This window comes from Lithobates pipiens, unplaced genomic scaffold (genome assembly GCF_037356315.1).
Source record: "Lithobates pipiens isolate NorthernLeopardFrog02 unplaced genomic scaffold, aLitPip1_a1.2 Scaffold_86, whole genome shotgun sequence".
Lineage (NCBI taxonomy): Eukaryota > Metazoa > Chordata > Amphibia > Anura > Ranidae > Lithobates > Lithobates pipiens.
The window spans coordinates 550,131-571,501 of record NW_027507910.1 but is presented as its reverse complement, the minus strand read 5'-3'; the positions used below and the strand labels follow the sequence as shown (position 1 = coordinate 571,501).

At 50.8% G+C, this 21,371-nt stretch overlaps 1 protein-coding gene across 5 annotated transcripts in view; it reads right to left on the bottom strand.

The window, feature by feature from the left end:
• Window positions 1-3,865: 3,865 nt before the first annotated feature.
• Window positions 3,866-21,371, bottom strand: part of LOC143973618 (electrogenic sodium bicarbonate cotransporter 4-like) — a 30,448-nt gene continuing 12,942 nt past the window's right edge. The window contains exons 3-6 of one of the 5 annotated variants that reach the window (XR_013272096.1): window positions 14,278-14,412; window positions 8,616-8,683; window positions 5,244-7,876; window positions 3,866-5,054 (exon numbers count right to left, since the gene is read on the bottom strand). Coding sequence is in view for 1 of the 5 variants with exons in the window: in XM_077474473.1 (XP_077330599.1) it covers window positions 7,711-7,876; window positions 8,616-8,683; window positions 14,278-14,412 (369 nt within the window). In the remaining 4 variants the exon portion in view is untranslated. Of the gene's footprint in view, window positions 7,877-8,615; window positions 8,684-14,277; window positions 14,413-21,371 lie in introns of all 5 variants that reach the window. The other 4 variants (XR_013272097.1, XR_013272099.1, XR_013272095.1 and 1 more) reach the window with 4 other exon arrangements.

Sequence of the window (21,371 nt, the reverse complement as noted above, 5' to 3'; positions counted from 1 at the left end):
TTGTTTTATTAAAACCAGGGGAACACACAGAATGTGGTGCAGCTCTTCAGAGGAACCAATCAGCTTCCAGGATTTATTGTCAAAGCTTGATTGGAGAAGCTGAAGGTAGAAGCTGATTGGCCGCCATGCGGAGCTGCACCGCATTCCCGGGAGATTTGTCTCCTGACGACACGACTGACCTTCCCAGAGATATAGATTTTAGGCCGGTCTATAAAGTGAAGGTGATATTTCTTTGGATGGAGTGGCGAGGGGTTAGAACCTCTGTCAGTTTCTCGGTCCATCCTCCGGTGAGGGAGGTTCTGGACTTATCTTAGGATGGGGGCCCGCCCGTGTTCTGGGATAATTCTGCAGACCTCGCTTTGGGCTGATTACATTACAAACCGGGAAAGTGAGAAAAAAAGCCACCAGACGGGATTTACCCGACGTAACCGCGTGATCCCGCCATTATTACACACCCACCCAACCATGGCAGCCTAAAGTGGCACCCCGACATCCTCTCCTCTGTTCAGTAAGCGGAGAGCAATCCTGACACACACAGGGCAATGACAGATCTGTGATTGGTCACTATGACGCCTGTGCTGCGTGCGTTGTGATATTTTATAATATAAAACCGGACAATTCTCTTCATTCATTCTGCAGCTAATATGAGTGTAGCGCCCACTAGTGTGCTAGGTGTGTATATATATATATATATATATATATATATATATATAGATATGGTAATTGTAATTGTCAATGTAGGTAAATTTGGCTTGGCTGGCAGCTAGGCCGGGGCTGAATCTGGGTCAAGGATGAATGACTCTGGGAGGCTGGATGACTCATCAGGCAGCACCTCTGGAGCAGTGAGAGAGGACAGCGGGAGCGGGGAGAGAATACAGCAGGAGCAGGGAGAGAGGACAGCGGGAGCAGGGAGAGAATACAGTGGGAGCAGGGAGAGAATACAGTGGGAGCAGGGAGAGAATACAGTGGGAGCAGGGAGAGAGGACAGTGGGAGCAGGGAGAGAGGACAGCGGGAGCAGGGAGAGAATACAGTGGGAGCAGGGAGAGAGGACAGCGGGAGCAGGGAGAGAATACAGTGGGAGCAGGGAGAGAATACAGTGGGAGCAGGGAGAGAATACAGTGGGAGCAGGGAGAGAATACAGCGGGAGCAGGGAGAGAGGACAGCGGGAGCAGGGAGAGAATACAGTGGGAGCAGGGAGAGAGGACAGTGGGAGCAGGGAGAGAGGACAGCGGGAGCAGGGAGAGAATACAGTGGGAGCAGGGAGAGAGGACAGCGGGAGCAGGGAGAGAATACAGTGGGAGCAGGGAGAGAGGACAGCGGGAGCAGGGAGAGAGGACAGCGGGAGCAGGGAAAGAATACAGCGGGAGCAGGGGAGAGGACAGCGGGAGCAGGGGAGAGGACAGCGGGAGCAGGGAGAGAATACAGTGGGAGCAGGGAGAGAGGACAGCGGGAGCGGGGAGAGAGAGGACAGCTGGAGCGGGGAGAGAATACAGTGGGAGCAGGGAGAGAGGACAGCGGGAGCAGGGAGAGAATACAGTGGGAGCAGGGAGAGAGGACAGCGGGAGCGGGGAGAGAGAGGACAGCTGGAGCGGGGAGAGAATACAGTGGGAGCAGGGAGAGAGGACAGCGGGAGCAGGGAGAGAATACAGCGGGAGCAGAGAGAGGACAGTGGGAGCAGGGAGAGAATACAGTGTGAGCAGCAGAGGTACAGCCCCAGGAGGAAGTCAGCATAGCACAGGGATGGTGGGAGCCCCTCATAATAAGCAGCCCCAGGAGGAAGTCAGCATAGGACAGGGATGGTGGGAGCCCCTCATAATAAGCAGCCCCAGGAGGAAGTCAGCATAGCACAGGGATGGTGGGAGCCCCTCATAATAAGCAGCCCCAGGAGGAGAAGGCAAAAACTGGACCAGCGGTGCATGGCAGACAATCCTCTTCTCTCTTTCTCATCTAATGAAAAGTCGTATTTCGGATAGGAAATTCTTCAACGGAATTTCGTATTTTGGATAAAAACCAAACTTCTTCCATCAGCATCGACTGTCATATTGAGGTATATTTTTGCCTTTAAATTCATCGTAAAGAACGTTCATACAAGTTAACGAACCTAACGACAATTCGTATTTCGTACGAAACTAAACGGAATTTCGGACACGAAATACGAATTAATTTTAATACGAACCGTGTGGCGGCACAGTGGTGTAGTGGTTAGCACTCTCACCTAGCAGTAAGGAGGGTCGCTGGTTCAAATCCCAACCACGACACTACCTGCCTGGAGTTTGCATGTTCTCCCTGTGCCTGCGTGGGTTTCCTCCCACAATCCAAAGACATGCAGGTAGGTTAATTGGCTTCTGTCTAAAATTGGCCCCAGTGTATGAATGGGGACCTTGGATTGTAGGCTCTTTGAGGGTAGGGACCGATGTGAGTGTGCAGGGGTGATTGTAGACACTCACTCAGGTTGAACTGGATGGACTGTTGTCTTTATTCAACCTTACTAACTATGAAACTATAAGAACGAAACAAATTTATTGACGGCGCCCATGTCTACTGATCATCTCCTGTACCATGTCTGCAGTCTCTGATCATCTCCTGTACTATGTCTGCAGTCTCTGATCATCTCCTGTACTATGTCTGCAGTCTCTGATCATCTCCTGTACCATGTCTGCAGTCTCTGATCATCTCCTGTACTATGTCTGCAGTCTCTGATCATCTCCTGTACCATGTCTGCAGTCTCTGATCATCTCCTGTACTATGTCTGCAGTCTCTGATCATCTCCTGTACTATGTCTGCAGTCTCTGATCATCTTCTGTATCATGTCTGCAGTCTCTGATCATCTCCTGTACTATGTCTGCAGTCTCTGATCATCTCCTGTACTATGTCTGCAGTCTCTGATCATCTCCTGTACCGTGTCTGCAGTCTCTGATCATCTCCTGTACCGTGTCTGCAGTCTCTGATCATCTCCTGTACTATGTCTGCAGTCTCTGATCATCTCCTGTACTATGTCTGCAGTCTCTGATCATCTCCTGTACTATGTCTGCAGTCTCTGATCATCTCCTGTACCGTGTCTGCAGTCTCTGATCATCTCCTGTACCGTGTCTGCAGTCTCTGATCATCTCCTGTACCATGTCTGCAGTCTCTGATCATCTCCTGTACCATGTCTGCAGTCTCAGATCATCTCCTGTATACAAATATTTTTTTTAAAAATAAGTTTCGGTTTCGGTTTTCGGCCTAGTGTATTTTTCATTTTCAGTATCGGTTTCAGCACCAAAAAACTCATTTGGTGCACCCCTACTAATAATCAATAATCCAGACATGACAACTCCCAGCATTCCTGTACAGATAAATGATCGTTGTGATTATTCTTAATTTCTGTACAGAGATTTATTTTATACGTTTTTCTGATCTCAACAACAAAGAAATATTTATATGAAGAATCACACTTCACGAGTCTGGTGGATGGAGCGTTCCTTGGTGCCTATCTTTGCCTCGTTGTGTTCGGTGTGGCTTCGCTTGGTGCCGGTCTTCAGGGTGACGGGTTCTGGTTGGTGTGTCTGGAGGAAGAGCGACTTGCTGCTCCTCACAGATCATTTCCAGCATTCATGGAAAATGTTCCAACCGGCCCCACAGAGCGAATGTTACCGAAACGCAGGAGAATGTCAGCCGGAGGTCTGTACTGGAATATCGGTGAAGTCTCACAGAGTGCGCGGTTTTGGGTCTTTCATCCCTAGAGAGTCTTCTGACTACTCTCAGCATTGCCTGCACACACTTTTTATAGTTCATTTGCTGAATTAAACTAGACGTGTCCAGAGGAGATCAGAGAGACATCAGAGTGACAACCATCGCTGTTTGTAAATCCCCCCACCCCCCCCCCACATTGCCCCAGGTACTGACCCCCCAGGGGCCACCATGGAAAGATACGTAACTGGCTCAGAAAGTGTCTGAAGTAAGAACTGTCCTTGCTGCACATGGAAACCAATGTCTCCTTTGTCTTCAGCCAATGGGGGAATGAAATGAAGAAGAAATGGCTGCACTTCGATGAAAGCGCAATTGCTGTTTATTAATCACCAAGATGACATCAATACAGTCTTGTAGACGCGTTTCACACAGTACAGTTGTGCTTAATCATTACCATGGGGGAATGAAAGGAAGAATCTGATTGGTTTCTATTGGCAACAAAAGCAGTTCCAGGTTGAGGCACTTCCAGATATCAGGGCTGGTGGTGGATGTGTCTATGGAGTCATGTCAACGTGTCTGTGGAGTCATCTCAATGTGTCTGTGGAGTCATCTCAACGTGTCTGTGGAGTCATCTCGACGTGTCTGTGGAGTCACCCCGACGTGTCTGTGGAGTCACCTCGACGCGTCTGTGGAGTCATCTCGACGTGTCTGTGGAGTCATCTCGACGTGTCTGTGGAGTCATCTCGACGTGTCTGTGGAGTCACCCCGACGTGTCTGTGGAGTCATCTCGACGCGTCTGTGGAGTCATCTCGACGCGTCTGTGGAGTCATCTCGACGCGTCTGTGGAGTCATCTCGACGTGTCTGTGGAGTCACCCCGACGTGTCTGTGGAGTCACTCCGACGTGTCTGTGGAGTCACCCCGACGTGTCTGTGGAGTCACCTCGACGTGTCTGTGGAGTCATCTCGACGTGTCTGTGGAGTGTGTCTGTGGAGTCATCCCAACGTGTCTGTGGAGTCATCTCGATGTGTCTGTGGAGTCATCTCGACGTGTCTGTGGAGTCATCTCGACGTGTCTGTGGAGTCATCTCGACGTGTCTGTGGAGTCATCTCGACGTGTCTGTGGAGTCATCTCGACGTATCTGTGGAGTGTGTCTGTGGAGTCATCCCAACGTGTCTGTGGAGTCATCTCGATGTGTCTGTGGAGTCATCTCGACGTGTCTGTGGAGTCATCTCGACGTGTCTGTGGAGTCATCTCGACGTGTCTGTGGAGTCATCTCGACGTGTCTGTGGAGTCACCCCAACGTGTCTGTGGAGTCATCTCGACGTGTCTGTGGAGTCATCTCGACGTGTCTGTGGAGTCATCTTGACGTGTCTGTGGAGTCATCTCGACGTGTCTGTGGAGTCATCTCGACGTGTCTGTGGAGTCATCCCAACGTGTCTGTGGAGTCATCTCGACGTGTCTGTGGAGTCATCCCAACGTGTCTGTGGAGTGTGTCTGTGGAGTCACCCCGACGTGTCTGTGGAGTCACCCCGACGTGTCTGTGGAGTCACCCCGACGTGTCTGTGGAGTCACCTCGACGTGTCTGTGGAGTGTGTCTGTGGAGTCATCTCGACGTGTCTGTGGAGTCACCCCGACGTGTCTGTGGAGTCACCTCGACGCGTCTGTGGAGTCATCTCGACGCGTCTGTGGAGTCATCTCGACGCGTCTGTGGAGTCACCCCGACGTGTCTGTGGAGTCACCCCGACGTGTCTGTGGAGTCACCCCGACGTGTCTGTGGAGTCACCTCGACGTGTCTGTGGAGTCATCTCGACGTGTCTGTGGAGTGTGTCTGTGGAGTCATCCCAACGTGTCTGTGGAGTCATCTCGATGTGTCTGTGGAGTCATCTCGACGTGTCTGTGGAGTCATCTCGACGTGTCTGTGGAGTCATCTCGACGTGTCTGTGGAGTCATCTCGACGTGTCTGTGGAGTCATCTCGACGTGTCTGTGGAGTGTGTCTGTGGAGTCATCCCAACGTGTCTGTGGAGTGTGTCTGTGGAGTCATCTCGACGTGTCTGTGGAGTCATCTCGACGTGTCTGTGGAGTCACCCCAACGTGTCTGTGGAGTCATCCCGACGTGTCTGTGGAGTCATCTCGATGTGTCTGTGGAGTCATCTCGACGTGTCTGTGGAGTCATCTCGACGTGTCTGTGGAGTCATCTCGACGTGTCTGTGGAGTGTGTCTGTGGAGTCATCCCAACGTGTCTGTGGAGTGTGTCTGTGGAGTCATCCCAACGTGTCTGTGGAGTCATCTCGATGTGTCTGTGGAGTCATCTCGACATGTCTGTGGAGTCATCTCGACGTGTCTGTGGAGTCATCTCGACGTGTCTGTGGAGTCATCTCGACGTGTCTGTGGAGTCATCTCGACGTGTCTGTGGAGTGTGTCTGTGGAGTCATCCCAACGTGTCTGTGGAGTGTGTCTGTGGAGTCATCCCAACGTGTCTGTGGAGTGTGTCTGTGGAGTCACCCCGACGTGTCTGTGGAGTCACCCCGACGTGTCTGTGGAGTCACCCCGACGTGTCTGTGGAGTCACCTCGACGTGTCTGTGGAGTGTGTCTGTGGAGTCATCCCAACGTGTCTGTGGAGTCATCTCGACGTGTCTGTGGAGTCATCTCGACGTGTCTGTGGAGTCATCTCGACGTGTCTGTGGAGTCATCTCGACGTGTCTGTGGAGTCATCTCGACGTGTCTGTGGAGTCATCTCGACGTGTCTGTGGAGTCATCTCGACGTGTCTGTGGAGTGTGTCTGTGGAGTCGTCCCAACGTGTCTGTGGAGTGTGTCTGTGGAGTCATCCCAACGTGTCTGTGGAGTGTGTCTGTGGAGTCATCTCGACGTGTCTGTGGAGTCATCTCGACGTGTCTGTGGAGTCATCCCGACGTGTCTGTGGAGTCATCCCGACGTGTCTGTGGAGTCACCCCAACGTGTCTGTGGAGTCATCCCAACGTGTCTGTGGAGTCATCCCAACGTGTCTGTGGAGTGTGTCTGTGGAGTCATCTCGACGTGTCTGTGGAGTCATCTCGACGTGTCTGTGGAGTCATCCCGACGTGTCTGTGGAGTCATCCCGACGTGTCTGTGGAGTCACCCCAACGTGTCTGTGGAGTCATCCCAACGTGTCTGTGGAGTCATCCCAACGTGTCTGTGGAGTCATCCCAACGTGTCTGTGGAGTGTGTCTGTGGAGTCATCTCGACGTGTCTGTGGAGTGTGTCTGTGGAGTCACCCCAACGTGTCTGTGGAGTCATCCCAACGTGTCTGTGGAGTCATCCCAACGTGTCTGTGGAGTCATCCCAACGTGTCTGTGGAGTGTGTCTGTGGAGTCATCTCGACGTGTCTGTGGAGTCATCTCGACGTGTCTGTGGAGTCATCTCGACGTGTCTGTGGAGTCATCTCGACGTGTCTGTGGAGTGTGTCTGTGGAGTCATCTCGACGTGTCTGTGGAGTCATCTCAATGCTCTCTGCAGGTTCTCTATGGTGAGATGCCAATCGTGTATCTGAATAGAATGTAGATGGAAGGATGAGACTCAACCCAGCCAACCATTCGGGTCACTTATATAGAAAAGACACATTTCTCCTTTTCCTGATAGTCAGCCATTCCCTCCATTGGCGGGGAAGGTAGGTGACTTGTATGTATGGAGTAGAAGGCAGAATTGTTGGTCAGGCGGTGGGCTTCATCCACCCTGGAATTACGATGATGGTTGTAGAACGTCATGATTAGAAGAGAATCGTTTCCTTGAATGCATCTTTACAATACACTCAACTTTTTGCCGTTTGTCGCCATGGTGGTATTATTATTATTATTAGAGAAGTTCCGTATTTCTGCATAATGAGCTCATTTCACTCTGAGCTGAAAAGTCCATAATAGAAGTTCTTTATTGTGTTCCATTGCAGGGTAGGTGTTCCTTTCTGGGGTCACACGCAGAAATGGTCCATTTTCTAATACCAGATCCAGGGTACAATAGACCATCCTGCTGGTCAGGTGTGACTCTGCGCTTGGTAAAGCCACTGCTATAAAGTAGTCTCACTGCCCCGGTCTCGGGGGTTCTTGTCTATGTCAGAGTCCTCATATTCAGAGTCCATCTCTATCTTCACTTGGGGGACGGCATTGAGGGGGTTCCTGGGGTAGCTGATAGCAGGAGAGGAAGGACAGGAGATCTTCAGGTGTAGAGTAATGCTGGAATATGGAAGGCAGAGAGAAACTCAATTATAATTGGTTAGTCACAGATCTTCAATCATATCTCATCATGGGATCACAGGGGTGGTTGGTGTGAAGGTTGGGGCTACAGGTAAGGTTAGTGGAAGGGTTATAAGGATAATTAGTGGAAGGGTTGGGGGCTACAGAGAGGGTAAGTGGAAGGGCTGGGGGCTACAGAGAGGGTAAGTGGAAGGGTTGGGGGCTACAGAGAGGGTAAGTGGAAGGGTTGGGGGCTACAGAGAGGGTAAGTGGGAGGTTTGGGGCTACAGGGAGGGTAAGTGAGAGGGTTGGGACTTAAGGGAGGTTAAGCATGGGGTCAGGGAAGGGTTAGTGGGAATCGGGGGATACTGGAAAGTTTGGAGTGTGGGGGTTGAAGGTACAGGGAGGGTTACAGCAAAGTAAGGGAAAATCTCGGGGTACAGTATAGTTTGGCGCTGGTCATTTTCCGAGCAAATTTCCAATCTCACGGGGGGTACCTTACCAGAAGGGAGTGGCCACAAATGGGGGTCCAACTACTAGGGAGGGGGGTGGGGGATCAAAGTTGCAATGGGGTCACTCTCCCATCCTGTCTGAGGGAACCTCTAGCACAGAAGTCGTGTTCCTGATGTTACTATGGGGGTCACTGAAGTGAACAAAGTTCTTGGGGTCTTGTTCCTGAGACTTCCCCCATCTATATGGAAACCCCAAATTCCATGTGATATTTGTGCTTTCCACAAACCTGCGGTCCATGTCCGATCCGTTGGGAGAAGAGTCGGAGCGCTCGGCTCCGGGGTGGCCGGCTCGGTCCTGCAATGGGAGGAAAGGGTCACTTTGTAGCAAACATACAATGCGGACCTTCTGAAGACGTTTAGAGGAGGAAGTATTCTACCACGGAAGACTAGAAGAGGAGACAAAGGAAAGGTCTACAAACCCAATCCAGATGATGCCGCGGTGGGTCGGCACTGCAGGGGGTCTGCTGAGTTCTTTGAGGGAAATCAGTACTCAGAGTGGGCCTGGGTATATACACCCCCCCCCCCACCCCCACCCCCACACCAACAATAGACAGATGGGGTGGAGAGGAGGGAAGAGTCTGTCCTCTTTACATTGCCTGGCATGGACATCTAGAAGACTGAGGTAGGTCGGCACCCCACTCTGTGAGACGCTCAGGTTTAGGTAACCCACCATGGTAAGTACTCAATATACTATTCCTCCAACTAAATCACAGATGGCAAGGACAGCAACAATGAAACCCATCTGGACTGCAATGGCAGACAGGGCATCAGGCTGGAAACATTATATATGAGAATATTTTACTGGCAGCAATTGTGGTGCCCCTCCACCCCCAGGCAACCCAAGTGCCCCCAGCCACGGCCTATGAATACATTTGGTCCTGATGCCTCAGGTGTCATCCTGATCCAACGGCTTCCATACTTTCTGATTCACCGACGCCGTCCATTATCACAACCGAGTCATATAATTCCATAGGAGGTGAGGGGGAAAAAGACAAGTCCAACCCATGTGTGTGATTATATGTCAGTGTTACATTGTATATCATGTATGTTGTGTGATTATATGTCAGTATTACATTGTATATCATGTATGTTGTGTGACCATATGTCAGTATTACATTGTATATCATGTGTGTTGTGGTCGTTCAGTTGATTATCTAATAGTTTCTTGAAACTATTGATGCCCCCCGCTGAGACCACCGCCTGTGGAAGGGAATTCCACATCCTTGCCGCTCTTACAGTAAAGAACCCTCTACATATAGTGTACAGGACGCCAAGGTTGGGTCCTGGACGGGTGCTATGTAGCACCTATATCCGTGTTGTGGCCCCTTTAAGGAAATCCCGGTAGGCTTCAGGGGGTCAACCAAAAATGGGTGACAAATTCCGGGTATAGTCATTAGGAGAGGACTGACTCGCGGTCCTCTCTATATTAAGAGAGGTAGTTGGGACCCGGAATTTGGGGGGCTCTGAAGTGACATTTGGGTGGGAAAGAGCCTCCCTCCCTGACCACAGGGATTCGGCACACAGGGGGTTAAAGGCCTCCAGGAAAACAGCTCATAAAAGACAGGAAGTAGTAGAGAGGTGGTGGTGAGGAGGAGGAGATGAGCACCTGTCTGAGGAGCCGTGTTGCCATGTTGGAGGCTGCAAAAAGATTTCTATAAGGACTCTGAAAACTTTGGGGCGAAGACCCGACTACAGAACTGGAGGTGTTTTCCTTTAATTCTTGTTTTTTGTGCTGAAGATAAGTGGACTTTAATTTACGTTTTGATTTGTGTGCTGAAGAAAACCTTATTTTTGATTTAATTATAAATAAAAGTCTTTTGGTTTCACCTTTGAACGGTTTATGCACTTGGTCCCGCGGAGCTGTTATCCCCAAACTTTACAACTGGTGGAGAATGCGGGCAAAAGTGCATTTGCAGCCGCAAAATCCATTAAAAAAAATAAAAACTGACATTTAAAAGAGACTGTGTACAAATGGCATGTCTTGGGTGAAGTCAGCTCAGACGCTGTAAGCAGCAGGTAAAGGCATGGAGGAGGTCATCAGGGCTTTGGTACAAGCCACCGTGACCCAGCAGCAAGCCACCGTGACCCAGCAGCAAGCCACCGTGACCCAGCAGCAAGCTCCAGCAGACAAAAACTGCCATGAAGAAGCGATGGCTCAGCAGCAGCAGGCCCTGGCACAGGCCATAGCTGCACAGCAGGAAAGCACACGACTGCTAGCCGCCCAGTTTACTGCTCAGCAGGAGTCCACTCAAGCACAGGTGGCTGCCTTGCAGGAGGCAGTACGACGGCTGGCTCAGGGACGAGAACAAGCGGCTGTCGCCACTAGCAACCAGATGTCTGTGAGGGCCAGCCATTTTTTACAAAAACTGACACCTAGTGATGATGTAGAGGCCTTTCTCTCCAGCTTTGAGAGGATAGCGGAGAGAGAGGGGTGGCCCCGTGACCAATGGGCCGGCATAATCTCCCCTTTCCTCACCGGTGACCCGCAAAAGGCCTATTTTGATCTCCCAACGGAACATATTAGCGACTATGAGCGTCTGAAGGCAGAGATCCTGGCCCACCTAGGAGTGACCACAGCCGTCGGGGCTCAGAGGGTGCATCGCTGGCAGTACAAACCTGACTGACCACCCAGGTCCCAAATGCATGAACAGCTGGTTAAAAAATGGCTGCAGCCAGAAAAACTGTCAGGTCCACAGATGGTGGAACGAGTAGTGATGGACTGGTACCTGCGTTCCCTGCCAGGTGACCTACAGTGCTGGGTAAGCCATGGAGACCCTGCAACTGCTGACCAGCTGGTTGAGTTGGTTGAAAGGTACACCGTGGTGGAGGGCCTGCCAAGCGTCGGGAACCCACACCAAGGGCAACCAGACCAGCCATATAACCTAGGAGAGAAGCCCTGCCAGACGTTGGGACCTGCAAAACCGCATCGTCTGCTACAAAACCTCGAAGGGTGGTTCCTGTCCCAAGAATGGGAGACCTACAGTGTTGGCGATGTCGGTCCTGGGGATATACCCGGGCGCAATGCCCCCTTCAGGAGAAGCCTATGGACTGCGGGAGTGGTCGGAGAAGCTCCTTCTATGTGCAAAGAGTCTACACCCCTCACCTGGATCCAATTGCAAGAGAGTTCGAGTGTGAAGTGTGGGTGAACCACCTTCCTGCCAGGGCACTACTAGACTCCGGTAGCATGGTAACACTTGTACATGCCAGGGTGATTGGGAGACTTGGCCCTGTAAGGAAAACCCTACGTGTAGTGTGCATCCATGGGGACACCAAGGATTACCCCTTGGTTTCGGTGACTGTGTCCTATGGCCATACCTCAGTGACACAAGAGGTCGGGGTAGTGAGAAGCCTCATACATGACATTATAGTGGGGCGGGACTGTCCACTATTTTTCGAACTGTGGAGCCAGGTACAGATAGGGCTGCCAGGACAGCCAGGAGAACTGGGGACACTGGGCCCCGAAGTGACAAAGTCTGATGGACCTGGGCCTGAAACACCCACAACACACCCCACTGATACAGGGACACCGGTCACTGATAATTATATTGCAGAGAATGTTAAGTTAAAGGATGATTCTGTTTTCTGTTGGACCTATGATTTGGTGAATGAGGTGGATGGTCTATGATTTGGGGAATGAGGTGGATGGTCCTATGATTTGGTGAATGAGGTGGATGGTCTTATGATTTGGTGAATGAGGTGGATGGTCCTATGATTTGGTGAATGAGGTGGATAATCCTATGATTTGGTGAATGAGGTGGATGGTCCTATGATTTGGTGAATGAGGTGGATGGTCTTATGATTTGGTGAATGAGGTGGATGGTCCTATGATTTGGTGAATGAGGTGGATGGTTCTATGATTTGGTGAATGAGGTGGATGGTCCTATGATTTGGTGGATGGTCCTATGATTTGGTGAATGAGGTGGATGGTCCTATGATTTGGTGAATGAGGTGGATGTTCTTATGATTTGGTGAATGAGGTGGATGGTCCTATGATTTGGTGAATGAGGTGGATGGTCCTATGATTTGGTGAATGAGGTGGATGGACCTATGATTTGGTGAATGAGGTGGATGGTCCTATGATTTGGTGAATGAGGTGGATGGTTCTATGATTCGGTGAATGAGGTGGATGGTCCTATGATTTGGTGAATGAGGTGGATGGTTCTATGATTTGGTGAATGAGGTGGATGGACCTATGATTTGGTGAATGAGGTGGATGGTCTTATGATTTGGTGAATGAGGTGGATGGACCTATGATTTGGTGAATGAGGTGGATGGTCCTATGATTTGGTGAATGAGGTGGATGGTTCTATGATTTGCTGAATAAGGTGGATGGTCCTATGATTTGGTGAATGAGGTGGATGGTCCTATGATTTGGTGAATGAGGTGGATGGTCCTATGATTTGGTGAATGAGGTGGATGGACCTATGATTTGGTGAATGAGGTGGATGGTCTTATGATTTGGTGAATGAGGTGGATGGACCTATGATTTGGTGAATGAGGTGGATGGTCCTATGATTTGCTGAATAAGGTGGATGGTCCTATGATTTGGTGAATGAGGTGGATGGTCTTATGATTTGGTGAATGAGGTGGATGGTCTTATGATTTGGTGAATGAGGTGGATGGTCCTATGATTTGGTGAATGAGGTGGATGGTTCTATGATTTGCTGAATAAGGTGGATGGTCCTATGATTTGCTGAATGAGGTGGATGGTCCTATGATTTGGTGAATGAGGTGGATGGTCCTATGATTTGGTGAATGAGGTGGATGGTCCTATGATTTGGTGAATGAGGTGGATGGTCTTATGATTTGGTGAATGAGGTGGATGGTCTTATGATTTGGTGAATGAGGTGGATGGTCCTATGATTTGGTGAATGAGGTGGATGGTTCTATGATTTGCTGAATAAGGTGGATGGTCCTATGATTTGCTGAATGAGGTGGATGGTCCTATGATTTGGTGAATGAGGTGGATGGTCCTATGATTTGGTGAATGAGGTGGATGGTCCTATGATTTGGTGAATGAGGTGGATGGTCCTATGATTTGGTGAATGAGGTGGATGGACCTATGATTTGGTGAATGAGGTGGATGGTCTTATGATTTGGTGAATGAGGTGGATGGACCTATGATTTGGTGAATGAGGTGGATGGTCCTATGATTTGGTGAATGAGGTGGATGGTCTTATGATTTGGTGAATGAGGTGGATGGACCTATGATTTGGTGAATGAGGTGGATGGTCCTATGATTTGGTGAATGAGGTGGATGGTCCTATGATTTGGTGAATGAGGTGGATGGTCCTATGATTTGGTGAATGAGGTGGATGGTCCTATGATTTGGTGAATGAGGTGGATGGTCCTATGATTTGGTGAATGAGGTGGATGGTCCTATGATTTGGTGAATGAGGTGGATGGACCTATGATTTGGTGAATGAGGTGGATGGTCCTATGATTTGGTGAATGAGGTGGATGGTCCTATGATTTGGTGAATGAGGTGGATGGTCCTATGATTTGGTGAATGAGGTGGATGGTCCTATGATTTGGTGAATGAGGTGGATGGTCCTATGATTTGGTGAATGAGGTGGATGGTCCTATGATTTGGTGAATGAGGTGGATGGTCCTATGATTCGGGATGTTATGTGATGGAGAACTCCCGATCAATAGTGCCGTCATTTATATCCAACAACGTTCACTGAGCCCTGGAGGAGCCGCCCTCCGCCCCGTCTATTTACCACCCCCCACCCCCCGCCCATTGTTTTCATTACATTTCTTGTGATTGGTTGGATATAGATCCATTGTAGAGATAAAGTGGAGTAATCCCCTCCGGAACGCTCTTTTCCCCGGAATCGAGATGAACTCCTCCCTACCAGTATGACATCACCATTGTGCCCATCTTACCTCATCACTATCCACCTCTTCCTTCCCTTTCTTCTTCTTCTTGTCTTTTTCTGGTAAAATGTCATCCAACCAGGCGAGGTCGTGTTGGCTGAACACCCAATCCAGCATCTTCCTCACCATCATCAGGCCAAGGATCTGCGGGAACAAGTCAAGGTGGTGATCACAGAACCCATCCAACCTCTTCTCTATTGTCCCCCCAACAAGAGCGACAACCTCTTCTCTACGTTCAAAACTCTGCAGCGAGGATCCTAATGAGAGTGCGGAAGCATGAGCATATCACTCCAATTTTAAAATCTCTTCATTGGCTGCCGGTCTCTACAAGGATTGAGTATAAGGTCTCTCTTCTTGTCCATCAATGCATACATGGACAAGCTCCACCTTATCTTAAAGGGGTTCTGCACTCAGAATAAAACATTTGCCCATTCTCTTGCCTCTAGTTAATATATTTCATAATGCCACCTGTTTTTTTTTTTGCATTCACCTACCTTTTGTAATCTTTAGTAGTTTATTTTAAACCCCTGCGGCGATGGGCGGTCTCTTGCGGGGATCAGCGTCATTTCCTGCTGAAGCCCGCACTGTCTCCTGGGATCTCGTTCGTGTAATCCCAGGAGACATTGCGGCTAATGCACCCGACATCTCGCGAGATCTCGGGTGCTACAGCCGACATCTCGCGTGATTTCGGGTGCATTAGCCGCAATGTCTCCTGGGATTACACGAACGAGATCCCAGGAGACAGTGCGGGCTTCAGCAGGAAATGACGCTGATCCCCGCAAGAGACCGCCCATCGCCGCAGGGGTTTTTAAATAAACTACTAAAGATTACAAAAGGTAGGTGAATGCAAAAAAAAAACAGGTGGCATTATGAAATATATTAACTAGAGGCAAGAGAATGGGCAAATGTTTTATTCTGAGTGCAGAACCCCTTTAAGGAACTTCTTAGATTGCAAAATCTACCGCGTTCTCTTCGCTCAACTAATTTGAATTGTTTAGAGGTTCCAAAAACGAGGTTGAAAACCATGGGAGACGGGCTTTTTGTGCTGCTGCCCCACGTCTGTGGACTGCTTTGCCTGATAGTCTGAGGGTTTCTCAGTCTACTGAAAATTTTAAAAAGGGGTTGAAGACTTTTCTTTTTAGCAAATGTTTTGTAAATTAAGCGGTTTGTTTGTTTTTATTGTAATTATGTAGCACTTTGAGGTCTTTTGATGGAAAGTGCATTATAAATAAAATGTATTATTATTATTATTATTATTCTCTATTGTCCCCCCAACAAGACCGCCAACCTTCTTCTCTACTGTCCCCCCCCCCCAACAAGACCACCAACCTTCTTCTCTACTGTCCCCCCCCCAACAAGACCACCAACCTTCTTCTCTACTGTCCCCCCCCCCCAACAAGACCACCAACCTTCTTCTCTACTGTCCCCCCCCCCCAACAAGACCACCAACCTTCTTCTCTACTGTCCCCCCCCCAACAAGACCACCAACCTTCTTCTCTACTGCCCCCCCCCCCCCAACAAGACCACCAACCTTCTTCTCTACTGTCCCCCCCCCCCAACAAGACCACCAACCTTCTTCTCTACTGTCCCCCCCCCCCAACAAGACCACCAACCTTCTTCTCTACTGTCCCCCCCCCCCAACAAGACCACCAACCTTCTTCTCTACTGTCCCCCCCCCCAACAAGACCACCAACCTTCTTCTCTACTGCCCCCCCCCCCCAACAAGACCACCAACCTTCTTCTCTACTGTCCCCCCCCCAACAAGACCACCAACCTTCTTCTCTACTGTCCCCCCCCCCAACAAGACCACCAACCTTCTTCTCTACTGCCCCCCCCCCCCAACAAGACCACCAACCTTCTTCTCTACTGCCCCCCCCCCCAACAAGACCACCAACCTTCTTCTCTACTGTCCCCCCCCCCAACAAGACCACCAACCTTCTTCTCTACTGTCCCCCCCCCAACAAGACCACCAACCTTCTTCTCTACTGTCCCCCCCCCAACAAGACCACCAACCTTCTTCTCTACTGTCCCCCCCCCCCCCAACAAGACCACCAACCTTCTTCTCTACTGCCCCCCCCCCAACAAGACCACCAACCTTCTTCTCTACTGTCCCCCCCCCCCAACAAGACCACCAACCTTCTTCTCTATTCCCCAACGCTGGAGGTCTTCAGATCTGATGATGGTTTGCAGACCTCCTAAACCAGCCAACTAGATCTGTTCATTCTGCTCCAGGTCCTCCAGGACTTGGTGGACGCTTCACTCCCATGATTCACCGGGAGATCTCCTTCCTGTCCTACTAGACGGTATATCACCGGACCGACCTACACAAGCCTAACCCCGCACCACCAATGTAGACTGGGGCACATGGGGCAGGAGCGGAAGTTCTCAAAGGAATCATGGGAACCCGTCCAGAAATCACATTCAAGGAGCAAAGCGCTCCGCGTGCGATTTCACGCCAGATCCTAATATATATATAGAGAGAGAGAGAGTAGATGACCTTTTCTGGTTGGTACCCGAGCTGGACACCAGTCAGGCTACAGACAGGACATCCTCAGGTCTCCTCTATGAAGGAAGGCAGAATATTGGCCACATTTGCTATCGCTCTTACGTTTATAAGATGCACTTGCCTACTGGGCACTACTACCCCCTTTCCGCCCCCCCCCCATACCAGGCACTTCTACCCCTTCCTGCCCTCCCCCCTAATACCAGGTACTCCTACCCCCTTCCTGCCCCCCATACCAGGCACTTCTACCCCTTCCTGCCCCCCCATACCAGGCACTTCTACCCCTTCCTGCCCTCCCCCCAATACCAGGCACTACTACCCCCTTTCTGCCCCCCCATACCAGGCACTTCTACCCAGTTCTGCCCTCCCCCCAATACCAGGCACTACTACCCCCTTCCTGCCCCCCCATACCATGCTCTTCTACCCCTTCCTGCCCTCCACCCAATACCAGGCAATTCTACCCCTTCCTGCCCTCCCCCCAATATCAGGCACTTATACCCCTTACTGCCTCCCCCCCCAATACCAGTTACTTCTACCCCCTTGTGTAGAAACAGAACGAAACTCTGGATAGCCGCACTCCGGATTGTGTAAAAATTAGATGCCTTTATTTCTTCAAAATGCAAGTGCAAAACTCCATTGAACAAAACGTCACAGCAAAAAGGGAACAAAAAAGGATTTTTGAATAAAATTCTAACGCGTTTCACACTACAAACAGCGCTTACTCATAGCTACTTCTACCCCCTTCCTGCCCTCCCCCCACCATAAAAGTTACTTCTACCCCCTTCCTACCCTCCCTCCCCCAATACCAGGCACTTTTACACCCTTCCTGCCCCCGCGCCCCCCCCCCCCCCAATACCAGTTACTCCTACCCTCTTCCTGCCCTCCTTATTTTTTGCCAAATAAATGAATAAAGGCCCCAGCCTGTGATTGGACAGCGATGAGCTCATCTCTCTGTCACTCCCCTCTCTCCTCCTATCAGCATTGTGATTGGTCCCTTGTGCTGCTTCTTCCTCTCTTATTCCCGGTCAGTCGCTTGTATGTAAAAATCGGAGGTATTGATATCTACAGAGCTCAAGGAATCCGCGTCTTTTATATCTAATAAGAATACAAATGTTTCCTTTTATAAATCCTCGTAAAGCGCAGATTACAAAACACGGGAATTCCGTATTATCTGCTTGTGTGTCTCCGGCTCTCGTTATACCGCGTGTTTCTGGCGCCATAATCCCGGGACCGGTTCACACCACGGGAAGCCCGATTTCCAGATAACGGTGGTCTCTGCAGCGGATTCACCGCAAAATCACTTTTATCGGCGATGGGAGAGGCCCCCCCCCCCGGTGGTCTCCCCCCTTTACCGGAGCCGTCGGCAGCCGTGGAGACGATCCGGTTCTTTCCCCTCTCAGGCTGGATCCAGAGTGAGGAAAAGATGGCCGCCGCTCGGCTCCACGCCATTGGATGACAGACGTCAGTCACCTCCACCCAATGGTCTTAAAGGGGGGGGGGGGGGAGACATTTTTTATTTATTTTTCATTTCATGTCAGTGTCTCTGCCCCCCGGATCTCATTTATGGCCCAGAGCCCTCTGACCGATACGGATAAGGATGACAAACAAGGATAACACAAAACTCGCTTACTTGAACCGGACCTGAAAGTGTGCCCTGGCCTAACGTAGGGTATACCAAAATAAGGGGGCATACCCTTGATAGAGAAATGAGTAATGAATGAAATGAAAATGAAATGGAGTGAAATGAGTACTCGCCCGGGAGTATAATGCTTGAGAAATGCCCTGACAGGGGATGGGTGGGTGGGTATCGCGCACCGGAACCGACGAGGGAGCCAGGCGAACGGGCTGGTTATATACTCCACCGGGCTCCACCCATAATTCCAGGCCACCATACTGGCCTTTCCATTTATGGCCCAGAGCCCTCTGACCGATACGGATAAGGATGACAAACAAGGATAACACAAAACTCGCTTACTTGAACCGGACCTGAAAGTGTGCCCTGGCCTAACGTAGGGTATACCAAAATAAGGGGGCAAAAACATACAGGTAGGGATTGCATTTATTGATTCGAGTTTGTTACTGGGTGAGCTTGATGAAGGCCTGGGCCATCTCTACTTGCGGATTGGGTATGTAACGGGCGAAGCAGGCGGACTTCCACCTACCCAACTTTTTGATGATGTGGACCGGGACCCCTTGGCGGGAGGCAGTTGAAGCTGCTCCGATCCGAAACGAATGTCCGGAGTAGTGAGCCGGATCGAGGTGAAGGATGCCCAGGAGTATCCTGACATGCTCCATGAACTGGGCTGCGTTCAGTGGCTTACCGTGGAATGGTAGAAGCGGGCCAGTTCCTGGTTGATCGGCCAGAAGGGTCAACAAGCGGGTGAGCATGGCGACCGGGCACCAGCGGTTGTTAGTTTTATAAAAATGTATGTCCGTCCCCGGGCCAAGTTGTTGCGTCTTGGACACTGCTATATGCAGGATGAAATGGTCTCCGTGCCTGACCAGGTGGTGCTTGCATAGCGTGCGAGCTGAGGGGCTACTGGAGGTAAACTCGCCTGGCCGCAAGAAGCCGTAGAAGGCCAGGTGTATGGCTGCTTGTATAATGATACTAGTGTGGAGTCCGAAAGGTGCAGTGGCCAAAATATCGGACATGTTTCTGAAAATGTCTCCTGTGATAGGCAAGCGTTTGAGGGAGGCCGCAGGCTGGCGTTTCTGGATGCCACGCATGACGGCCCGAATGGCGTGGAAAGTGAACAAGGAGGGTTCAGCGGGGTCCTGGAGGGACGTAAAATGTTGTACCCCGGCCAGGTATAGTCGGATCGTGTTGACGGATAGCGCCAAGTCCGAGTGGCAATGGGCAACGAAGGCCAGAACTTGCTTGACCCGGGAGGTCTCTGTGGAGTGAGACGTTAAGAAGCGGTTAAAGGCCCTCCAGGCTGTTTGGTAGGCCTTGCGGGTATTGTCTGCGAGGGAGTGATTGATGAGTTGAGTCGCGGCTACTAGGTGAGGGGTTAATCCAGGGTCAGTTGAGACCAGTCCGGGATAACTGCTGACGTTGGTCCGGCTCCGGGCACCTGATCAAAAAAGGAAACTAAGTTAAAGCGGGAAAGGGCGTCCGCTGCCCGGTTACATTTACCGGGGATAAAGGCACAATGGACATTAAATTGAAACAATAACGAGAGCTGGACCAGTCGCCGCAGGAAGGACATAATCTCCAGAGACTTGGACCTGCCTTTGTTAATGATTTCCGCAGTGGCGAGATTGTCCGTTGAAAAGGTCACTGTTTGACCGGACCAACTGCGGCCCCACGTATGGGCAGCGGCTACGATGGGGTACAACTCAAATAGGGAGGACGTCTCGGTGAAGCCCGGAATAGCCAGTATCTGAGGAGGCCAAGGGGCTGCAAGCCAGAGGTGGCCAAAAATTGCCGCGAAACCCGTGGAGGCCGCTGCGTCGGTCACGACCTGCGGCGATGAGGAGGACACGGAGGGAATGAAGAGGGACACGCCATTCCAGGACGTCAGGAATTCTTCCCACATGGCAAGGTCTGCTATAGCTGCGGGGTCCAGGCTGAGGATATGCTCCGGGTCTTGTGAATGAGACAGTAGGACTAACAGGCGTGATATGAAAGCGCGACCTTGAGGGATGATGCGCATGGCAAAATTAAGCATACCGAGAAGGGACTGTAACTGCCTCTTGGTACAAGTTCTGGTGCGGGTGAAGTCCCTCATGACCGACCTGATGCGGCTTAGTTTATCCGGGGGAAGGCTGGCCTGCATAGTGCTGGTATTTAAGCTGACCCCGAGGAAGGTGATTGCCTGCGCAGGGCCCTCTACCTTGTGCTCAGCAATCGGGACGTCAAGATTATTGAAGACCACCCTTAGTTTATCCAAATCCCCTGGAAGGGAGCCAGGTGACTCGACCAGCAGGAAGTCATCCAAGTAGTGTATGACTCCCTGGCACTGGGCTACGTGCAGCAAGATCCATTCGAGAGCCTGCGCAAACGAGTCGAAGAGCCAGGGGCTACTCTTGGACCCGAAGGTCAGCTTAGTGGCAAAATAGTAGAGCTCCCTCCATTTGATGCCATGCCAGCACCAGAGAGATGGATGGATAGGAAGGAGCTTGAAGGCGTCCGAGATGTCGGCCTTGGAGAGCCATGTACCTGTGCCTGACTTGAGAATGGCCTGGATGGCCATGTCTACGGACGCGTATTTGAGGGAGAACTCCTCGGAGGGGATAAGAGAATTAAGACTGGGGACAGAGGAAGAATAAGGCGCTGACAAGTCGTAGACCAACCTAAGTTTATTTGAGAACTTGCCCTTGACAAGCCCAATAGGGCTGACTCGCCAGGTGTTAAATGGGGGCTTCGTGAAAGGGCCTATGATGAAATTCCGGTCTAGTTCTGCCTGTAACAGCTGGTCGATGGCCTGTACGTCGGTGGCTGCTGACCGCAGGTTCTGGCACTCGTGTGTGAGGTGAGGGAGGGAAATAAGTCCTGTATGAAAGCCCTGAGTAAAGCCCTGGACTAGGTAGGTGGCAAGTGAGGGGGTGGGGTGATTGGCGAGGTAGACACCGAGCCACGACACGTTGACCCGGCTCA